The following is an 18,578-nucleotide window of genomic DNA, read 5'->3' on the forward strand; positions in this document are numbered from 1 at the left end:
CTGTGGGAGAATCATGTGCTTAAGTTGTAAGTTGCCACCGTAATTAGGGAGGTAAGATTATCATTTATTTAAAATTACTAAGGATCACAGTAATTTTTTTAGAAATAAATAAGTAATTACTCTTATTTTTTTACACTCATTTATTCTATAGTGCCTAAGTAGAATTTCTCAAATTTATAAAGAAAAACTTCAAAAACCCTCCAGTAGTTTCGTAGTTTCTTATTTTGCTCTCCTGTGGTTTAAAATGTATTAATTTGCCCCATGTGGTTTCGTTTTTATCTTTTCGATAATTTTTTCGTTAATATTTTATTAAATTATATATAAAAAACTTCAGATACCTAGCTAGATTTATCAAATATTTACTTTAGTACCCTTTAATTTTAACTTTATTAATAATTTAAGAAAAAAAATAATAAAATTAATAAGAAAAAGAGAAAAAAATATTATAGATGGGTAAATTGGAGTAGGGCTAGAATACTTGTAAAAGTATCATGGGGGTGATACTTGTGTGTTTTTAGCCCTTGGATGGAGAGATGTGAGGTTGAGATGATGGTGGTAGGTGGTGGTAGATGGAATAGTGTTTAATCCAATGGCTATTAATAATCAAAAAGTAGATCCAAGATCTCTTTTAANTGATACTTATAAAAGTATCATAGCTCAACTCGGTAAATTGATACATTTTAAACTACATGGCGGTAAAGTGAGAAACTACGAAACAACGTGGAGGTTTTTTGAAGTTTTCCCAATTTATATGACACTGCGCATTGGCTTTACTAGGTTGTGCGAAGTGGGAAGAGCCGGACGTGCCGGTCTTTCGTCGTGCTCTTCTCCTCCTCCTTCCTCCTCAATCGCAGAAATCCCTCCCCGATGGAGGGCAGCAGCCACGGCGGGTCTTCCACCACCAGGAGCAGCAGCAGCACCGGCAGCACCGCCGCCGTTCAGGCCACCAACGACGACGCCGCCGCCAGCAAGCTGTGCGCATCTCTCCCTCCTCCTCCTCTCTCTCTCTCTCTCTCTCTCTCTCTCTCTCTCTCTCTCGCATTAATTCATCTTCACTCCTATACCTTCACTCAAGAACTCACTGAATCCATGAACGCATTTCGCATCATTCTCTCATTCGAATTCAAGATTCGTGATGCGAAGAATCGGCATGAGAGGACCGATTTTCGGTAAGAGAAAGAGAAATTAGGGCTAGCAAAAGGAAGAAGAAAACAGAGAAAATGAAGACGAAGTAGTAGAGGTCAACTGAAGGGGTTAAATAAAAAAAAAAAAACCCTAAAAAATTTAGAGAACATGATTTGTTTGGGGCAGATGAGTAGTTTAAACAGGGGCGGCAAGTAGCATTTCAACCTAGAATACGTTGTGCCGTTATATATTTTCTTACTTTTATTGAAATGGATCAACCAAGGATTAAAGTGCCTATTGGTGAGGGCTGTATCCACCGTGCTGTATCGTGCCAGCAAGATATCGGCATGATGCAGCTCCCGTGCCGATGGCACAATTCAAAACCCTCTATTCTTGAAATTAGCGAGCAATTTTTTCAATAAAGTTCAAAAGATTTGATAAAAATGTATAATAAATAATTGGCATATTTTGTTGCTAAAGAAAATAAATATTTCATGCCATTACGTGTTGGCACACATATATATTTTTTGCACGCATCGGCATGATCTGACACACACCATGCCGCAAGTTTTCGGTACGATTCCATGCCACGGCACTTAAATTCTTGGGATCAATCAAGGATTAAAGTGCCTAACGGCACGGGCCGTATCTACTGTGCTGTATCGTGCCAGCAAGATATCGACACGATACAACCCCCGTGCCGGTGGCATAACTCAAAACCCTCTATTCTTGAAATTAGTAAGTAATTTTTTCAATAAAGTTCAAAAGATTTGATAAAAATGTATAATAAATAATTGGCATATTTTGTTGCTAAAGAAAATAAATATTTCATACCATTACGTGTTGGCACACATATTTTTTTGACCGGCACGCATCGGCACGGCCCGGGATGCACCGTGCCGTATCGTGCCAACAAATTTCCGGCACGACCTCGTGCCACGGCACTTTAATCGCTGGGATCAACCATACCTGTATAAAGGATTCATGTATCCCATCGAGTTGTTTGTCCTGTCAACTAATTACATCAAATTAAGGCAAGCGCAGCTCTCACAAACTTAACTAGCATAAACTACTTAACAATCGTAATTCGCACAACATGACTAGACCCGACTGTACTTGCCTCTGACTTTGTTCAGAAAGTAGTGCAGAATGCGAGTTAAAAATGTGCCGTATGCAGAAATATTATTATAATGCCAGCTCTGATCAATCTTAGCACACAATGTTATTATAATGTGTGCTATGCTTCCAGCTATTTTTGATTTGCTAGAACTAATTATGCATCTTGTTTTCCACAGATCCTGTGTTAAAAAAGGATACATGAAGGACGATTATGTGCACTTGTTTGTTAGAAGACCGATCAGGAGGGCTCCAATAATCAACCGTGGTATGATTTGCTGCCACCGTAATTAAAAGTAGTTTTGTCTAATAGCATATTAAAAACTAACAAATCTTGTACATGGTTCTGCCAAATGGAATCCTGAAGGATATTTTGCTCGTTGGGCTGTTCTTAGAAAGCTCCTCCTTCAATTTCTGAAGACAGAAAGTCAGTGCAATGACAGCGACCAGAAGCAAAAGCAGATATTATCTCTTGGTGCTGGCTTTGATACGACTTATTTTCAGCTGATGGTGAGTGATACTTTCCAACTGTAGCATTCGCAGTTGGCTTGATTATTATTATTACCACTCGCTGGTCTCTTGATTATCTCTATCTATTTTGTGGTTTTGTTTTAGTTTCTATGTCATTGCCGCTATGTTATTTTGATGTTCTAGGTGTTTTGAGTGTCACTAAATGAGTAGAATTCTGGGCAAAGTTGATCGCTTCTCCCCTTCTATCCTGTGTCACTGATGATTTTATGATAATGCAATGAATATGTACGGAATCGCTTTTTTTTTTTCTTTTTTTTCTTTCCCTTTGTTGTGGGATGAAGGGATTGGTTGGCAGTTCTTGATTATCTCTACTTATTTGGATTTCCATGTTAGCTTCTATGTCATTTCCAAGATACTGCATTAATGTTCTTTGTGTCTAAGCATTAGTAAATGAGATAAAAGTTTTTTCCAAAGCTGATTTCTCTTCTCTTCTGTCTTGTGCATCTGCTTATATTTGATATCGCGTTGTTTTTATTTTTTCCCATTACAGGATGAAGGGATTGCACCTCATCTTTATGTGGAACTTGACTTCAAGGAGGTGTGAGATTCTAAGCATCTCTGGTATCTTATTGCGTACTATTCAATATAGTTATTCATTTCATATCATGTGATCGTTGTCCGGTACTTAGGCTGTAATATGTATTGCTTCTGAAAATAAACTCAAAAATTCACTTCCTGGTGAATGCCTGATTGCTGTTTATTTATTTAAAGCACTCTGATCTCATAACAATCATGACAAATAAATTCTACTTCTTTGCTAGGCAGGAAATTTTTATCATGAATTCATTCTTATTTTTATTTGTATTGTCATTCGTCAGGTAACCAGCAAGAAAGCTGCTCTCATAGACCACTATAGCCAATTAAGGGAAAAGTGTGGACCGGAAGTATCTATTTCGAAAGGTTAGCTGTATTCTTTACATATATTTCCACATATCTTGTTTATCACTTCTAGTGTCCCTTGTGTTACCTTAGTTCAAAATTAGATAAGTCATGGTTTGGCTTGCATTCTTTGACATTTTTCTTCTTCAAACTTCTTTTTTCTCCTATAGATTGGTTTCTGGTCGCTCGTACTATTACCTGTCAATTAATGACCACAAAAATATACTTAAATGTATTTAATAAGTAAAAGTTGATAATTAATTATGTGCATGGACATTTCCTTATCTACCATTATGGGGGTAATAGAAATGTTTGATCCCTCGTTAAACAACCAAAACTTTGTTCGCTACCACTTTTAGATGTAGTATTTGGTCAAAATTAAGAGAAGAGAATAAGGGTGGAAACATGTGAAGAAGTGTTGAAGAACTGGGAGGAAAACAAAACAAAAAAAGGGGCCTTGTCCAGTCACCCATCCGTCAATGTCTGCTCGATCTCAGCTTGAATTTATATATGTATTTCTTTGTGGTGTTTCCATTGCCATATTGAATGCTTGTTCATTCATTCTACTTACTATTCACTGCTTTTTCTTTTGAAAATTCACCCTTAGTTCAATTTGATTGGACATAGATATTCTCTACCATGAATCTGAAATCTATAATACTTCACCACATTGCCAAAACTGAACAATTTTGCATTCTGCACATTTTCTGCAGTGAATCAATGTCATTGCTTCTGCTGTATACTAACATCTAAGTTGTTATACTTGAATATCGATGTCTGTGTACTTAGCTGGATGAGAAATGAAAAATACTATTAGTCATATCAGAATCTTTCGTCTTAGTCTGTTCTTTGAAGCCCATTATTCGACCTGATATTTGCTTTTGACTTCCTGCATCATCCTTTATTTTATATGTCCTTAGGCCTAAGGGGTTTCATTGGAGACACAATCTACCATGATCTTTCTCATTTTAGTATAAGCAATGTTGACTCTTTCCAATTTAGACTCTCGTGACATCTTACTAGATGAGATTTATTGTTCACTAAGCAGGTAGGCTGCTGTTATTTTATCTATTTGTATACTAAAAATAGAGCTTCCATTATTTCAGAGAAAGGTGAAATCATAAGCAATCATTACAAACTACTTCCTGTTGATCTGCGTGATATCCAAAAATTAGATGCCGTCATCGATCTGGCTCAGTTAGATCCTCGGTAAATTTTTCCCCTTTTCCCCCTCTCATTCTTTGCCTTTTGGGAAGCTTACAACTCATCCCGTAACTTTTACAACATTTTTTAAAAAACTATCTATGTTTACATGGTCACCAGATCAGCCCTTGATACAATTTAGTAAATTTCAGAAAACCCCTCAAAGCGACATGGGAAAAAATAATTAAGGTTCAAAACAATGACCAGATACAGTAAAAAATGATCATTTAATCCTTATTCTAATCGTTTTGGTTGACAACATAATGATTTAACATATATTTGGACCTGCAGTTGATCAATTGATTGTCTGTACTAACTTTTACTCTTTTAGTTCCAATCTTTATAGTTTAAGTGAGTATTCAGTTAAGTTAAAAATTTAGTGCGAGGCTACTGGTTACCTTACTCTGTTTAACTACCTATTAGACTCCTAATTTAGTGCGAGGCTACTCCTTATTCCGTTACTCTTTTCTAGTGGGTGCTAACAAAAAAGTTATTAGTTTTTTTTCTTTATAAATTCCTGAAAATCAGTAAACTCTGTAACCGGTTGATGTAATAGTCGAGTATGTATGGGGTTTTGTGTTTAAAATGCTTATAAATTTATGATGCTAGTTGTATATTTTCCTTAACCTTTTTTTCTTGATGCTGCTATATTTGTTAAAAGGGATAATAGCCTATATACCCCTCAAAACTTCAGAAATATCTCATTTACCCCTACTTTTTTTTTCTTTCTAATATACCCCTCATATGTTCCTCCGTTATTCCGAAATACCCCTGCAGTTACCACCCGTTAAGTTAACTTGGGTTAAACGTGAGTTAAATATTTACTAGAGTTAAAAAAATCAAAATGCCTTTTTTGCCCTTAGCTTAAGGGTAAATAAGAAATGTTGGTGATGGTAGAAGGGTATATTTGAAAAGACCAAAAATCAAAATACTTTTTGTACCACTAACTTAAGGGCAAATAAGAAAAATCGGTGATAGTGGAAGGGTATATTTGAAAGGGTAAAATAGTAATTTCATACAGATAACAGTTATTATTAACAGTTCATTAACGGAATTTAACTCTAGGGGTATATTTGAAATAGTTGGAACGTAAAAAGGGTATTTTCAATATTAGCCTTCTAAGAGGGGTAAATCAGAAAGTCGGGAACTTTTCAGGGGTATATAAGCAATTGCCCCTTGTTAAAAAGCATTTATCTCCTTTTTCTTACTAAAGTATTATACATTATAGCTTTATGCATAACAGTGATACTAATGTATTTGTACTGATGCATCTGACGATATCTCTTATATTCCTTAGTAAGAAGGAAGAAGATCAAACATGTATATTATATTGAACTTTTATTTTAATTCGTCTATACCAATCAAATAAGCATGACACAGTTAATTTCTGTTTGGCAAATCCAACATATGTGGAAGCACTTGTATAATCTTCTGTTTAAGTATGAATTGTTTACTTATATAAATAGGAGTTTATGGCAAAGAATTGAACTTGCTCATTCTGATCTTGTCATCAGCCTGCCAACCTTTATAATTGCAGAGTGCGTGTTGATATATCTAGATCCAATTTCGACGCGTTCTATTGTTCGATGGGCTTCAGAAAAATTTGCAACTGCAGTCTTTTTCCTATATGAACAGGTTCTTTCGAACTGTCTGATGTTTCCCTTCAACCTTTTTCTTTTGATTATTTATTTCGTATATCGGTATCTTGTTTACTCTTAGATCCATCCTGATGATGCATTCGGACAGCAAATGATAAAAAATCTTGAGGTAATGTGGATGAACTTGTAGTTTATTTTCTAGTCAGTTGGCTTCTCATGCATTTTTCATTTTTAGCATACTATAGAGTTGTGCTTCTGGTTGTTAATGGATTGTCATGCACTAATGCAGAAAATTATCACAAAACTTATATGAGATGTTTGCTTGGTTAACCAACACATATTTGTTTATCGTAGCTTATACCTCGGGTTGAGGAACTTTGTTAGTTTGTGTTCAGATTCTATTGGTCCATTGTGACATAAAAATCTTGCAAATCTAGAACAGAAAGTGCCAAACTGATAATGCCGCACATAGATATGAAATTCGGTGAGTAGTATTAAGGGAAAAAAGGCTGGCTGGCTGGAAAAAGTGACGAACATGAACTAAAAGAAAGCAGAAGAACAAATAAGAGAGTGCGTGTAGTATTCTGCTTCATGATGTTGTGCTAGTACATAATGAATTTTGAGGTGCATTTTGTAGATTATTTTAGATGATTTTGGACAACCATTTTGTCGACATGGAGTCAATTAAGCTGAGCTAAAATGTCATATATAAAGAAATATATGCAATTTGAACCCCAAGGATCCAGGCCATTTTGCAAAAGAAATCAGCTTTTTCTCTTTTTCCTATGTTTTTCAATTCTTTCACTTATTAGGGTAGATAATTTTTTCACGTGGAAATGTTAGCCACTTTGCCGTCAACTATAACTTGCCTCCTGTCATTGCACAAAACACATCCCTCCCTTAGTCATGCCATCATTTTTCTGTGGTTGCCCAGCTGGCCTTACATTGGAAATTTGCTGCTCTGTGGTGGCCCAGAGGCCCCAGACTGGACATTAGCCCAACAGGGTGTTGAGTTTTCGTGTGTCTTTGCAGGCGTGCAACATGCAGTAGCTCGTTGATGGTCTAGTTTTTCTCGACCAAACCCTTAATGAGGTCGAGCCATTTGTCTTTGGTTGACTACTTCCTATTTTATCATATTCCTAGCCATGCCCAGCCTAATTAAATTTTGTCCAAAGTCTACTAGAACTCATAATTATGTCAAGGTTAGATTTCTTCTATCAATGTGTACTATGTTATGAAGCTCTACCTTCTTTGAAGATCACTCTACCAGATTGGTCTGAATGGGTTCTGGACCCTACTTACAGACGGTGACCATCGAAATTGAAACCAAAATATTTCTGTTTTGGTTTCGGAGTTTAGGCTGAAACTTAGAACTATGTTCTATATTAGGTTGTTTTGCTCAAGGTGTAAATGTTGCAAGAGGACGGGTGTAGATATTCTAGGAGACTCTTTTTGGAGCACAACAAAATAACAAGGATGCAGTATAAGGACAGTGGACATTGATTGAAGATGGATAGACAGAAAGAAAGAAGTATGCAGCAACAATGGGAGCTTTAGCACAGTATAGATGCAAACAATGGATAGTGCGGGAGTCTTTCTTTGGCAATCAGGAGCGATAGCAATGCTTATCTTATTTTATTTTATTTTGTTTTACTTGATTTTATTTTTCAGTTGATCTTGCTTGATCTTTCTTGTTACTTTGATCTCGTTGTTTCTAAACGCTTGGAACAAGTTCCGCAGCTGCCAATGATCTTTTAACTTAATGTCGACATCAAAGTGCAGAGTCGAGGATGTCCTCTCCTCAGTATACATGCTACACCAACCTTAAAATCCAAGGAGAAGCTTTTTCTCGACCAGGGATGGCAGGTGCGTTCCTCACGTCTCAAAAGATTACTATTATGTCATAAAGCCTATGATATAGTATGATTTTATAGGGTTGTAGTGACATTATTGATCTTCAGAGAGCTGTTGCTTGGGATATGCTGAAAATATATAACGAATTCCTTGACATTCAAGAAAGGCGCAGGTAGTGATTCTTGACTAAATACATTATAAGTACTGCATTTTATATAATTCAAAAAGAAAAATGCATTTCTTTACTTTTCTGCAATAGTGCTAGTTGTAGATTTCCTTATTTTCAAGTGCATTTGGTACCTCAACTCATTCTTTTAAAATAGTTTCTTCTCAAAAGCAGATATAGCTTCTTATGGCCTGCTTGTCGCTGTATTTTTGTCCCAATGTGTGGTGCTCTATGCGACTCAGAAAGAAGCAAGCTGTTTAGCACCAGTAAGAAACATGAAGGTCCCGCCAATGCACTGATAGTTATAACAGAGGAAGCATCCCCCGAGATGCGTTCATGAACAAATGTTTGTGATGCGCATGAGGCTATAAGCACATCAGCTTGCCTATCCAAATAAACCCTGAATGTTTTGCTTCCCTTATATATATCTAGCCACAGTTACAACAGTATTAACTTGGGGACTTCAAGAAAGAGTGCAAGTTACTTAACTTGGTTCTCAGAACTTTTGTCTTTTAATGGATTGAAACTCAACCTAGTTCATGAGAGGAATCACCTGCTTATTTTGACCGAAGGTTCAAAACGATAATTTAATCGAATCAAATGATTACTCTGAAATTTGTTTTCTTTGCCACTAAATCTTTGCATACACTCGTTTGTCGCAGGATTGAGAGACTCGAGTTGTTTGATGAGTTTGAAGAGTGGTATATGATGCAGGCAAGTTCATCATCCAATTTATATTTTATAATGGTTATGGCACGGTTCCCTTCTAATAAGCTTTTGCTTGTTTCGGTTTACCTTTATCATGAAGTTTAATTCACTCTTTTCCTCAGGAACATTACTGTGTGGCGTATGCAATTAGTGATGCTGAGGTCAGTGGACAATACATTTGGGCAAACTACACTTCCTGGACATGTTATATTATTTCACGTTCTGCGTTTGCATTTTGTCATAAAGGAAGAGGGTTTAGTTTGGACCTAAACTAGCTTGTATGGGGAACTTTTCATTTTAATGTCCATAAAAAGAGATAGGTTATGATTTTGCATTTCAGTGGATTGTTGAGCGAAAGTGTGACGAAGAGTGGGAACAGACAAATGGTTCTCCTTGGGCAAATGGAAATAACATCTTACTTATTAGTTAAAACTTTCGCAACTACTATCACCACACAATTTCTAAATAAAATAAACGAAGCGGGTAGCATGCTACCTATCTCTCAAAAAAAAAAAAAACTATCACCACACACTGTTAGATGATTATTGTTTCTCTGTGTATACGTGGGCCAAACATTTTGATGCGCCTATTATGTTCATTTTGTGTCAAATGTATACTGCAGAGAAAAGAGATGATTGGTGGGATTATATATTTCTAGTTAGTTTTTTTAATATTTAGCAGTATTCCACCCTGAACACATAAAAAATGACTTTTTTAAGATTAATCTTTTCCTGCAATTACAAATAGATTAACGAACATCAGGTTAAACTAAATCTGCAAAATTGGAAGGTAATGTTTCGGCATAATTGATGTAAAGAAGTGATACTTTTTATATTTCTAATGAGCTAATTGCATTTGTTTCATGTGCAGGGCCTGTTCCATGATTTCGGATTTCCAAAGGATGAGCATCTTCAATCTTCAACCTAGTTAGAGCTGTAAATTTGAAAGGATTCCCATAACATCGGTAGATCCATCGTCGAGTATAAATGTTGTAATTGTGCGGAGTAATGAATCTTATAATTGGTGTTGATTCGTCTTGCGCATTGCAGTGCATACGACGACAATCTAAACAAAAGTGTTGAACTAGTGAAGAGCCTCTGCTTTGCAGTGGGACCTCTTTTTTTTCCCTTTCTTTTTCTTTTTTTGTTGCAATCAGTATCATGTACTGTAATAGTCTTAATCAAACGGATCCATAAGCAGCTGGAATTACCATTTCTTAATCAAGTAATTTTCAAAGAATTGGAGGTTGCAGATTCATGGTTAAACAGTGTTATATAGATAGAATCATTGTATTTTGATCTAAGTGATGTTGCATTAGAATTGAACTGTGGAATCTCAATGTAGAGATGCTACACATCTGATCCTCATTGCTTTATTAAATGGATGTTGGAACTTTATACATGGTATATAATTTCCATGTATTTTCATAAAAATTAACGTTGTGTAAAGCTAAAATACTTTTAAAAATAGAAAAGGATCATTTATTTATGCATCATTTTGACAATTGGACATCTACAATTGGACATCTAAATTGACGATCGACAGCATATTACTCCGCAATCGGCTGCAGCATGATCGCGTGGGAAGGATCTAATAAAGATGTGATGTCTTTTCGGTTTTGTTCTTATAATCTAGAAGCTGTTTGGTTTCATATAATTATAATCACTGCAATTTTGAGTGCGTCTTTAGAGAAATTTAACCGAACTTTTAGTTTACAGTTATCAATATTTCTTTTCTTTTCAAATAAAACCAATTGCTTTAAGGATAATCAATGTTTTCTTTCACAATATTTAGTGCTCCATAAACTATTAATCATTTACTGGTACTTGGTAAAAATTACTCAGTTTAAAAGAAAGAAACCGTGTATAACTTATTTGAACTATGAATAATTTTGAATTACCTATCTAATTTTTAAAAGAGCTTTTTTTGCAAATAGCCCCCTGATAAATTTTATTTACAAAAATAGCCCTGTGTAAAATTTATTTGCAAAAATGGCCCTGACCCTGTCATGCCAGCGCCACGTCAGCGCCACGCGGGCAGGGGCTCGGCCAGGTATTCAAGTTGAACACGGTGATTCGTTCACCGTGTCTAAACACGGTGAACGAATCACCGTGTTCTTCGTGCCCTCCCACCCCGCCCGGGGTGTTAGTGTTGCATTAGACACGGTGATTCGTTCACCGTGTCTAAACACGGTGAACTGTTCACCGCGTTTAGACACGGTGAACCATTTACCGTATCCTTCACTTCCATTTTTAGCCAAACACGGCCTGGCTACTTATATTGGACACGGACTTAACCATTTTCGGGGGTGCTGAAGGCATTTGTATTGGACACGGTGAACAACTCACCGTGTCAAGAGATTTGTATTGGACACGACGAATGGTTCACCGTGTCCAGTAATATACTTTAGACACGGTGAACCATTCACCGTGTTCTCTTTGAATACNCAAAGTGCCCTACTAAATCTTAACTTCATCAATCTACTCTTCTTCTTTATTATAAGTATTATTATTATTATTATTATTATTATTATTATTATTAATCCTTGTCATTTTTTCTTGTTTTGTTTTGATTTTTCAGGGCAGTATGAATTGGAGTGTTTGCGGAAGGATTTCAACCGCATCAACAAGGAGGTGGCGCGGCTGAAGGTGCTGAAGCTGGACGCGACGGAGGTGCAGGACGCCAAGGCCGCCCTCGACGCCCGCCTCGAGACCGTCGGCAACCTCGTCCACGACTCCGTCCCCGTCAGCAACGACGAGGTCCACTCCTGCCTGTCCCTTCTTGTTGTTGTTATCATCATTATTATCATCATCATCATCATCATCATAACCATTATTATTATTTTGATGCTTCAATTTGAGTTCATCTAAGAATCAAGAATTGTTTATCGAGAACTGAAGGGGTATAGCATAATTCTTGATTTTAGAATGGATATATACCGTATTCGACTTTCGAGTCATTTTCTTGGAATAAGATAAATCGCCCTTGCCAAATTTAGATGCCAAGACCTTTCAAAGAGCGAAAATCAAGCTCCTAGCTTTCAATGAATCGCGCAAGAAAATCTTTATGTCGGATAATTTATAGTTGGATATCTTATTCTGACTTCCAAACAAAGCGAAGGTCCATTTTTGGACTGTAATTAGAAGTTTTCTATTTTGTTGATTTGCTGAATGCGAGGATTTGAGTGCCCAATGGCAGGGGCCATGACCATCGTGCCATACTGTGCCGACAAGATATTGACATGATACGGTTCCCTTGTCGATGGCAAGGCTCAAAAACTCTTTTTTTTTTAAATTAGCTAGGAGGTACATTAATAAAGTGCAAAAGATTCTATATTGTAAGCAATTAGAATATGTTGGTGCTAAAGAAAATAAATATTTCATGCCGACACACATTGTGTGTCGGCGGATAGGTATTTTTTGTGACAGACACGCATCAGCACAACACGACATACACCGTGTCGTACCGAGGCAGCAAGTTTTCAGCGTAACTCCATTCCACGATACTTAAATCCTTGGCTGAATGTAAACTTTTTGGCCTTGCCGAATCCATTTAAAAAATCTAAACTTGCTATATGAACTGTTTGTGATCTTAGTGAGCTTTGATATCAGGAATTGAGTAGGGATAACACAACTCTTATTTTTAGATCGTTGTGATTCATTCATTAGATGGAAGTACGGTTAAAATTTTCTTCTTTTTTTTTTTTTTTCAANTTTTTTTTTTTTTCCAAATTTGCCGAATGGAAACTTTTCGACCTTGCCGAGTTCATTCCAAATGCTCAACTCGCTATGCAGACCATTTATGATCATAATAACCTTTGTTACCAAGAGTTGAGGGGGGGACAGCATAATTCCTTTTATAGATCTTTTGTCATTAATTGATGGAGCTGCAATTGAATTTTTTTTTCTTTTTTTTTTCCCAAATTCATGAAATGCAAGCTTTTTGGGCTTGCTGGATTCTTTCTGAATGCTGATTTGTAACTGTGTGCCTTATTGTTGTGATAATGACGCATTAGAGGAAAGAGTGGTTTGATAATGCTTGGCAAAATTTTGCAGGCGAACAATGCGGTGATTCGGACGTGGGGTGAGAGGAGGACTGAGGAGAAGCTAAAGAATCATGTGGATCTCGTCAAGCTTCTTGATATTGTTGACTTGGATAAGGGTATGCCATTTGTACTCTAATATTTCATAATTGTGAATTTCTCAACCTTTTGTCCTCTGTAGGTGGAAGTTCTCCTCAATCCAATGAAGTTTGTTGAAAATAATTGAGTGTTTTGGAGAATGTGATTTTGGGAACTGAGTTTTCTCAAAATCAACTGTCAATTGCATTGAAATCTGTCATGCAAATATGCGAATCATGCTTTACGTGAAAGATCTATCCATCTTTTGTTATTAATTTCATCAACTTTCTACGGTTAAATGTTGGCAAAGTAAAATTTCTTCATAATCAGCCCTCCGTTTTTCAAATTCTGATTTTCCTTATGCATGAATAGGAAAATTAAGGAGTTTGCAAAAGAAAATTCATTCTTTTTTACTTGAAAAGATTGTAAGGAAGAGGGTTTGGAGCTGTGCCAAGGGTGTAGGGGTGTACTATGCAAATGCCTCATTGGCCATGATATTTGCTTCTCTTGTGCATTCTGGCAGGGCACCCTTCGAATTGCCATGTTTCATATGTTTCTTTTGAGAAGTAGAAATGTATTAAAACTACTCAAATTGCACGTTTCACGTTCTGACAAAACATGTTATGAAGCTAAGATACCCTTTCATGATTTTGGTCGGTTGTACAAATTGGCATGTTATTTACATTTATATGTGGTGCTTGTAGGTGCTGATGTGGCTGGTGGCAGAGGATTTTATTTGAAGGGCGAGGGTGTCCTCTTGAACCTGGCGCTGGTTAACTTCGGATTAGCATTTTTGAGGAAACGGAACTACTTGCCAATGCAAACTCCATTTTTTATGAGAAAAGATATAATGGCAAAATGCGCTCAGCTAGCACAATTTGATGAAGAATTATACAAGGCAAGTATTAACTATCTATTGTCTTTTGTAGATATATTTCCTTTATTTCTCAATCTGCTGTTTGCTGTAAAGTTTACTTCGTTTCCTTCAATGAATGAAGAGAAGATATAAATGTATATAAATGTATCTTATATGTTAGCCAGGTATACAAATTTGTATGCATTACTAGGTGAAGCCTTACAATACATACTAATGGTGCCATTGCTTGATGCTTTGCTATACGGATGGCTTCCCCTAGGTTGAATGCTATCAGAGATCTTCTTCATAGTAAAAAAGAAGGTGAATTGGCAGAGCCGCTGAGATTACTTTGCATTCAAATCCTAACCCCAGAACAGTCTCGGTAAAATGATAAAGTGAAGGTTTCGTCATACTCAACATCCATTAGTTGTATAATATTAAGGGATAATTGTCTATATACCCCTCAAAACTTCAGAAATATCTCATTTATCCATACTTTTTTTTTTCTTTCCAATATACCCCTTATACGTTCCTCCGTTATTCCAAAATACTCCTACAGTTACCATCCGTTAAGTGTACTTGGGTTAAACGTGAGTTAAATTTCTACCACAGTTAAAAAAAATTAAAATGCCACTTTTGCCCTTAACTTACGGGCAAATAAGAAATGTTGGTGATGGTAGAAGGGTATATTTGAAAAGACCAAAAAGCAAAATACTTTTTGTGCTCCTAACTTAAGGGCAAATAAGAAAAGTTGGTAATGGTAGAAGCATATATTTGAAAGGGCAAAATAGTAATTTCATAGAGATAACAGAGTTCATTAACAAATTTTAACTCTAAGGGTATATTAGAAATAAGTTGGAACGTAAAAAGGATATTTTCAATATTAGCCTTCTAAGAGGGGTAAATCAGAAAGTCGGAAACTTTTCAGGGGTATATAAGCAATTGCCCCTAATATTAAAATAGTTTTAGCAAAATCACGGTTAACCAGATGATATTGCAGACGACACTCATATACACTGTTGAGACATCTTTTAACTCTTTTTCTCTCGCTGATTTGGCAACACTGAATTGGTACCGCCATGTATGCAAATCCTAGCTTGTTTTGGGTGGCACTAGGTAGGGGTGCTAATCAAGTCCTGGACCCAGTCCTTTAGGATGAAGCCGTGTTTTAAAAAGCCCGAGGCACACCAAGGCGCAAAGGGCTGTTCCACAGGCCTTCATCTGCTTGGGCCTTTAAAAAGAACAAAAATTAAAGCCTAGACCCTGCTTGGGCTGATCTAGCCCATCTAGAGTGCTATATATAGCGCAACCTGTGTATGCCATCTAGCATCTAAATCCACTCGAAGAAAAGCAATGGAGAAATCTTGGCAAAATTTGTGACAAGTCTGTGATGTGCAAGGCATTCTCTTTGTAAAATGTAAATAACTGATAATGGTTTTTTCGATAAGAAATTCTTGTTCTCCCACCGTGAATAGTTTGTCCCCTCGTATGTAATTTAGATGTGCAAAGCATGTTTAGTCCACAAAAATTATTCGGCGATGATGCTTAAGTATCTGCTAGAATACTTGTAATGCATCTGTCGTGCAAATTTTATTGTTGTATGACTTACAATGCACACAAGAGATGAGTTACAAAGTCATGTTTGAGGAACAGTCTAATGACAAGATTTTGGAACAAAATGATCACATTTCAGCAGCGCCGAGAATAGGAGCCAATGTGAATTGGCAAATTAGTCGAGCATACATTCCTAATGTAGCCTGTTCTTACTCGGGTCGAACTCAAATTTTGCTTAAGAACCTTGTTTTTGCTTTTTCTTTTTTCTTCTGTCACTTATGAAATCCATTTTTCATCTGTCATATGACATACATTATGTACTTCCTCTCATTTGCATCCTAAGAGCTCAGAGGTCTATTTGAGGAGGTGTTTGGATTGTTTTATGATTCTCAATGCCCATAATGGCTGCTTTTTCTCATACATACTGCAGAACTTAATGCAATTAGAAATTTGTTCTGCATGATGTTTAGTTTATGATGTCAGTTGATCTGCAACAGGTTACAGGAGAGGGGGATGACAAATATCTAATTGCTACAGCCGAGCAGCCGTTATGTGCTTATCATCTAAATGATCGACTCTATCCCCAAGACTTGCCAATTAGGTTGGCCTTTTTGTTCCTCTAACTTTTGTTGTGTTTATTGGTGGAACAATTACAACTGTTTCAGAATTAGAAATTAGCGATCTATTTTTTGTTACATTAGATATGCCGGATATTCTACTTGCTTCCGCAAGGAGGCTGGCTCACATGGTCGAGACACATTAGGCATTTTCAGAGTCCATCAATTTGAGAAGGTAGAACAGTTCTGCATAACGAGTCCAAATGATAATGACTCTTGGGAGATGCATGAGGAAATGCTAAAGAATTCTGAGGATTTCTATAAGGAGGTAAATCTTCTGAGAGTGTTTTTGATGTTTCCGAGTTTCCTGCTTTCGTTGATGACGTATCTAAATACCTTGCCTGCAAACACACTGTTCGTCAGTTCCTCCCTTTCCCCTTTTACTTTTAATTTTCTTTTGGGGGGGTTTTGTTGCAGTTGAACATTCCCTATCAAGTAGTAGCCATTGTTTCGGGTGCTTTGAATGATGCGGCAGCTAAAAAGTATGACTTAGAAGGATGGTTTCCTGCATCAAAGACATATAGAGAGCTCGTCTCGTGTTCAAATTGCACAGATTACCAATCACGGAGATTAGGAATTGGATACGGCCAGAAGAAAGTGAGAAGCCGACCTTAGATTTTCACTCTTTCTTTATTTGCTATGCCTATGGGTATTTTTTATCCAACACCTGGTATATAAATGGCTGTATTTGTCTCTCTGTCATTTTGTGCAGAATGATGAGCAATCAAAGCAGTATGTGCATATGCTCAATTCGACATTGACGGCAACAGAGAGGACCGTTTGTTGCATTCTCGAAAATTATCAGAGAGACGATGGTGTCGAGATCCCGAAAGTGTTACAACCATACATGGGGGGGATAGAATTTCTTCCTTTCAAGATAAGCCCGGAAGTCAAATCCAAGAAGACTAAAGCTAAGGTGTCTATTTAGCCTTTCATGTACTCTGAACAACACCGCAGTGATTTCAATGTTTGTTAACTTGCATTAAACTGACTGTTTTGTGATGGTTGGACAGGGAAATAGTGCTAATTAATCCAGTATAGCAAATGAGAGTTTCCAGCTGAGGATATCATCCGGGAAATGATACAGCAAAAATGCTATTTATTTAGTGACGAGGCACGAACATCTTGCATTTTCTTCTTTGGTTGGTAACTGGTGTTGATTTTGAGCGACTTAAGATTTTTGATTGGTAAACTTACGTCAAAGGAGGTTTTAATCATTGTATGTCTGATTATTACTGTTTGATAATATAATTGCATGCCCTATGTGATGCAAGTTACTGTGTTCTATAATATTGGCGCCAAATGCGATAGCTAATATTTGGATGCTGTATTTCGTTCTCTTGCTTTTTTGTGTCATTGCTCACTAAAGTGTGTGTGTTATTTGTTCAGTCGTGGCTGTTATTGTACGTAAAAGAGAGTACCCTCCCTTACAGCCTATTAGTGCTGTTCGAGTAGTGCTATTAAGAGAAGCATTATGTTATTATGCCCTCGACATCTTAATGTGGTAAAATTGGCAGTGTAGAGTTTGAACTTTCTATTTTTGTTGATTAGAATTTCATTTCCGCTTTGTGTTGCAGTAGGATTTCTGGAATTTTCTTTTAGGTAAACACAGTATCGAGGTTGGTACTGCAGAAAGCAGAAACAGAAGTGGGTTCCAACTTCCAAGCAGGCTCAGGTTGCAGGGAGAGAGAGAGAGAGGTAAAGCTAAACTATTTTAGTCCCAAACTACAACCTTAGTCCTAGTAGATTTGACTAAAGTCGTTTACAATGCAATGCACTTAATTAAACACTATTTGTTAGTCAATTCATTTTGTCGACGTAAATTCTCGCTTAATTTCAAGTTATTTTGTTTGGAGGTAGAACTGAAGCATTTGGAAAATCATTCTGAAAAGTGAATGTGATTATTCTGGCATGAGATGGACGGACAGTCTTGAGTTTGAAAGTAACCTGGATGCATCTGCTTGCCTAGATTTGAATGAGCTATTTGTAGAGAATTTAGGTGAAAACACACAAAAGTTACCTTAATTATAGGTTATTTTGAATTAGCTCCTTAATCTTTCAAAATTTTTGATTTCGCTATCCAAGTTTTCAATTTATTTGATCTGAGTCAATCAACAAGGCTCTGACTTTGTGCTATAATGCTGTTAATAGCATCAAGCACTTTGTGCCACAAATCTTTTTACCGTTAGATTTAAGTCTTTAGCCATTTTCAATCTTTAGATCATACTATTTCACCAACTATCCATAAACC

The 18,578-nt window shown here is 36.6% G+C and overlaps 2 protein-coding genes across 4 annotated transcripts; both read left to right on the forward strand.

The window, feature by feature from the left end:
- Positions 783-10,445, forward strand: LOC109712324 (tRNA wybutosine-synthesizing protein 4). 3 transcript variants are annotated; one of them, XM_020235831.1, is made up of 13 exons: positions 783-974; positions 2,421-2,509; positions 2,609-2,751; positions 3,263-3,310; positions 3,591-3,672; positions 4,758-4,860; positions 6,369-6,489; positions 6,574-6,621; positions 8,235-8,318; positions 8,387-8,478; positions 9,135-9,186; positions 9,303-9,341; positions 10,051-10,445. In XM_020235831.1, exons 1-13 carry the CDS (start codon positions 868-870, stop codon positions 10,105-10,107), a joined length of 1,065 nt encoding a protein of 354 aa, XP_020091420.1. In that variant the 5' UTR covers positions 783-867; the 3' UTR covers positions 10,108-10,445. The 3 variants fall into 3 exon arrangements, with proteins under 3 accessions (XP_020091420.1, XP_020091427.1, XP_020091436.1); XM_020235838.1 differs by having other exon boundaries at positions 8,414-8,478; XM_020235847.1 differs by lacking the exon at positions 4,758-4,860 and having other exon boundaries at positions 6,392-6,489.
- Positions 11,172-17,821, forward strand: LOC109723988 (serine--tRNA ligase). The gene is made up of 9 exons (XM_020252594.1): positions 11,172-11,232; positions 11,578-11,939; positions 13,236-13,341; positions 14,005-14,198; positions 16,208-16,311; positions 16,412-16,595; positions 16,745-16,924; positions 17,040-17,243; positions 17,341-17,821. The coding sequence occupies exons 1-9, from the start codon at positions 11,172-11,174 to the stop codon at positions 17,356-17,358; spliced, it is 1,413 nt and encodes a 470-aa protein (XP_020108183.1). The 3' UTR covers positions 17,359-17,821.

The sequence above is a fragment of the Ananas comosus genome, linkage group 1, assembly GCF_001540865.1.
Source record: "Ananas comosus cultivar F153 linkage group 1, ASM154086v1, whole genome shotgun sequence".
In the NCBI taxonomy this organism is placed as follows: Eukaryota; Viridiplantae; Streptophyta; class Magnoliopsida; order Poales; family Bromeliaceae; genus Ananas; species Ananas comosus.

Coding starts and splice junctions, on each gene's coding strand:
- LOC109712324 (XM_020235831.1), top strand. CDS start 868: ATGGAGGGCAGCAGCCACGGCGGGTCTTCCACCACCAGGAGCAGCAGC. Junction 3,311..3,590: donor TGGAACTTGACTTCAAGGAG/GTGTGAGATTCT, acceptor GTCATTCGTCAG/GTAACCAGCAAGAAAGCTGC. Junction 9,187..9,302: donor AAGAGTGGTATATGATGCAG/GCAAGTTCATCA, acceptor TCTTTTCCTCAG/GAACATTACTGTGTGGCGTA.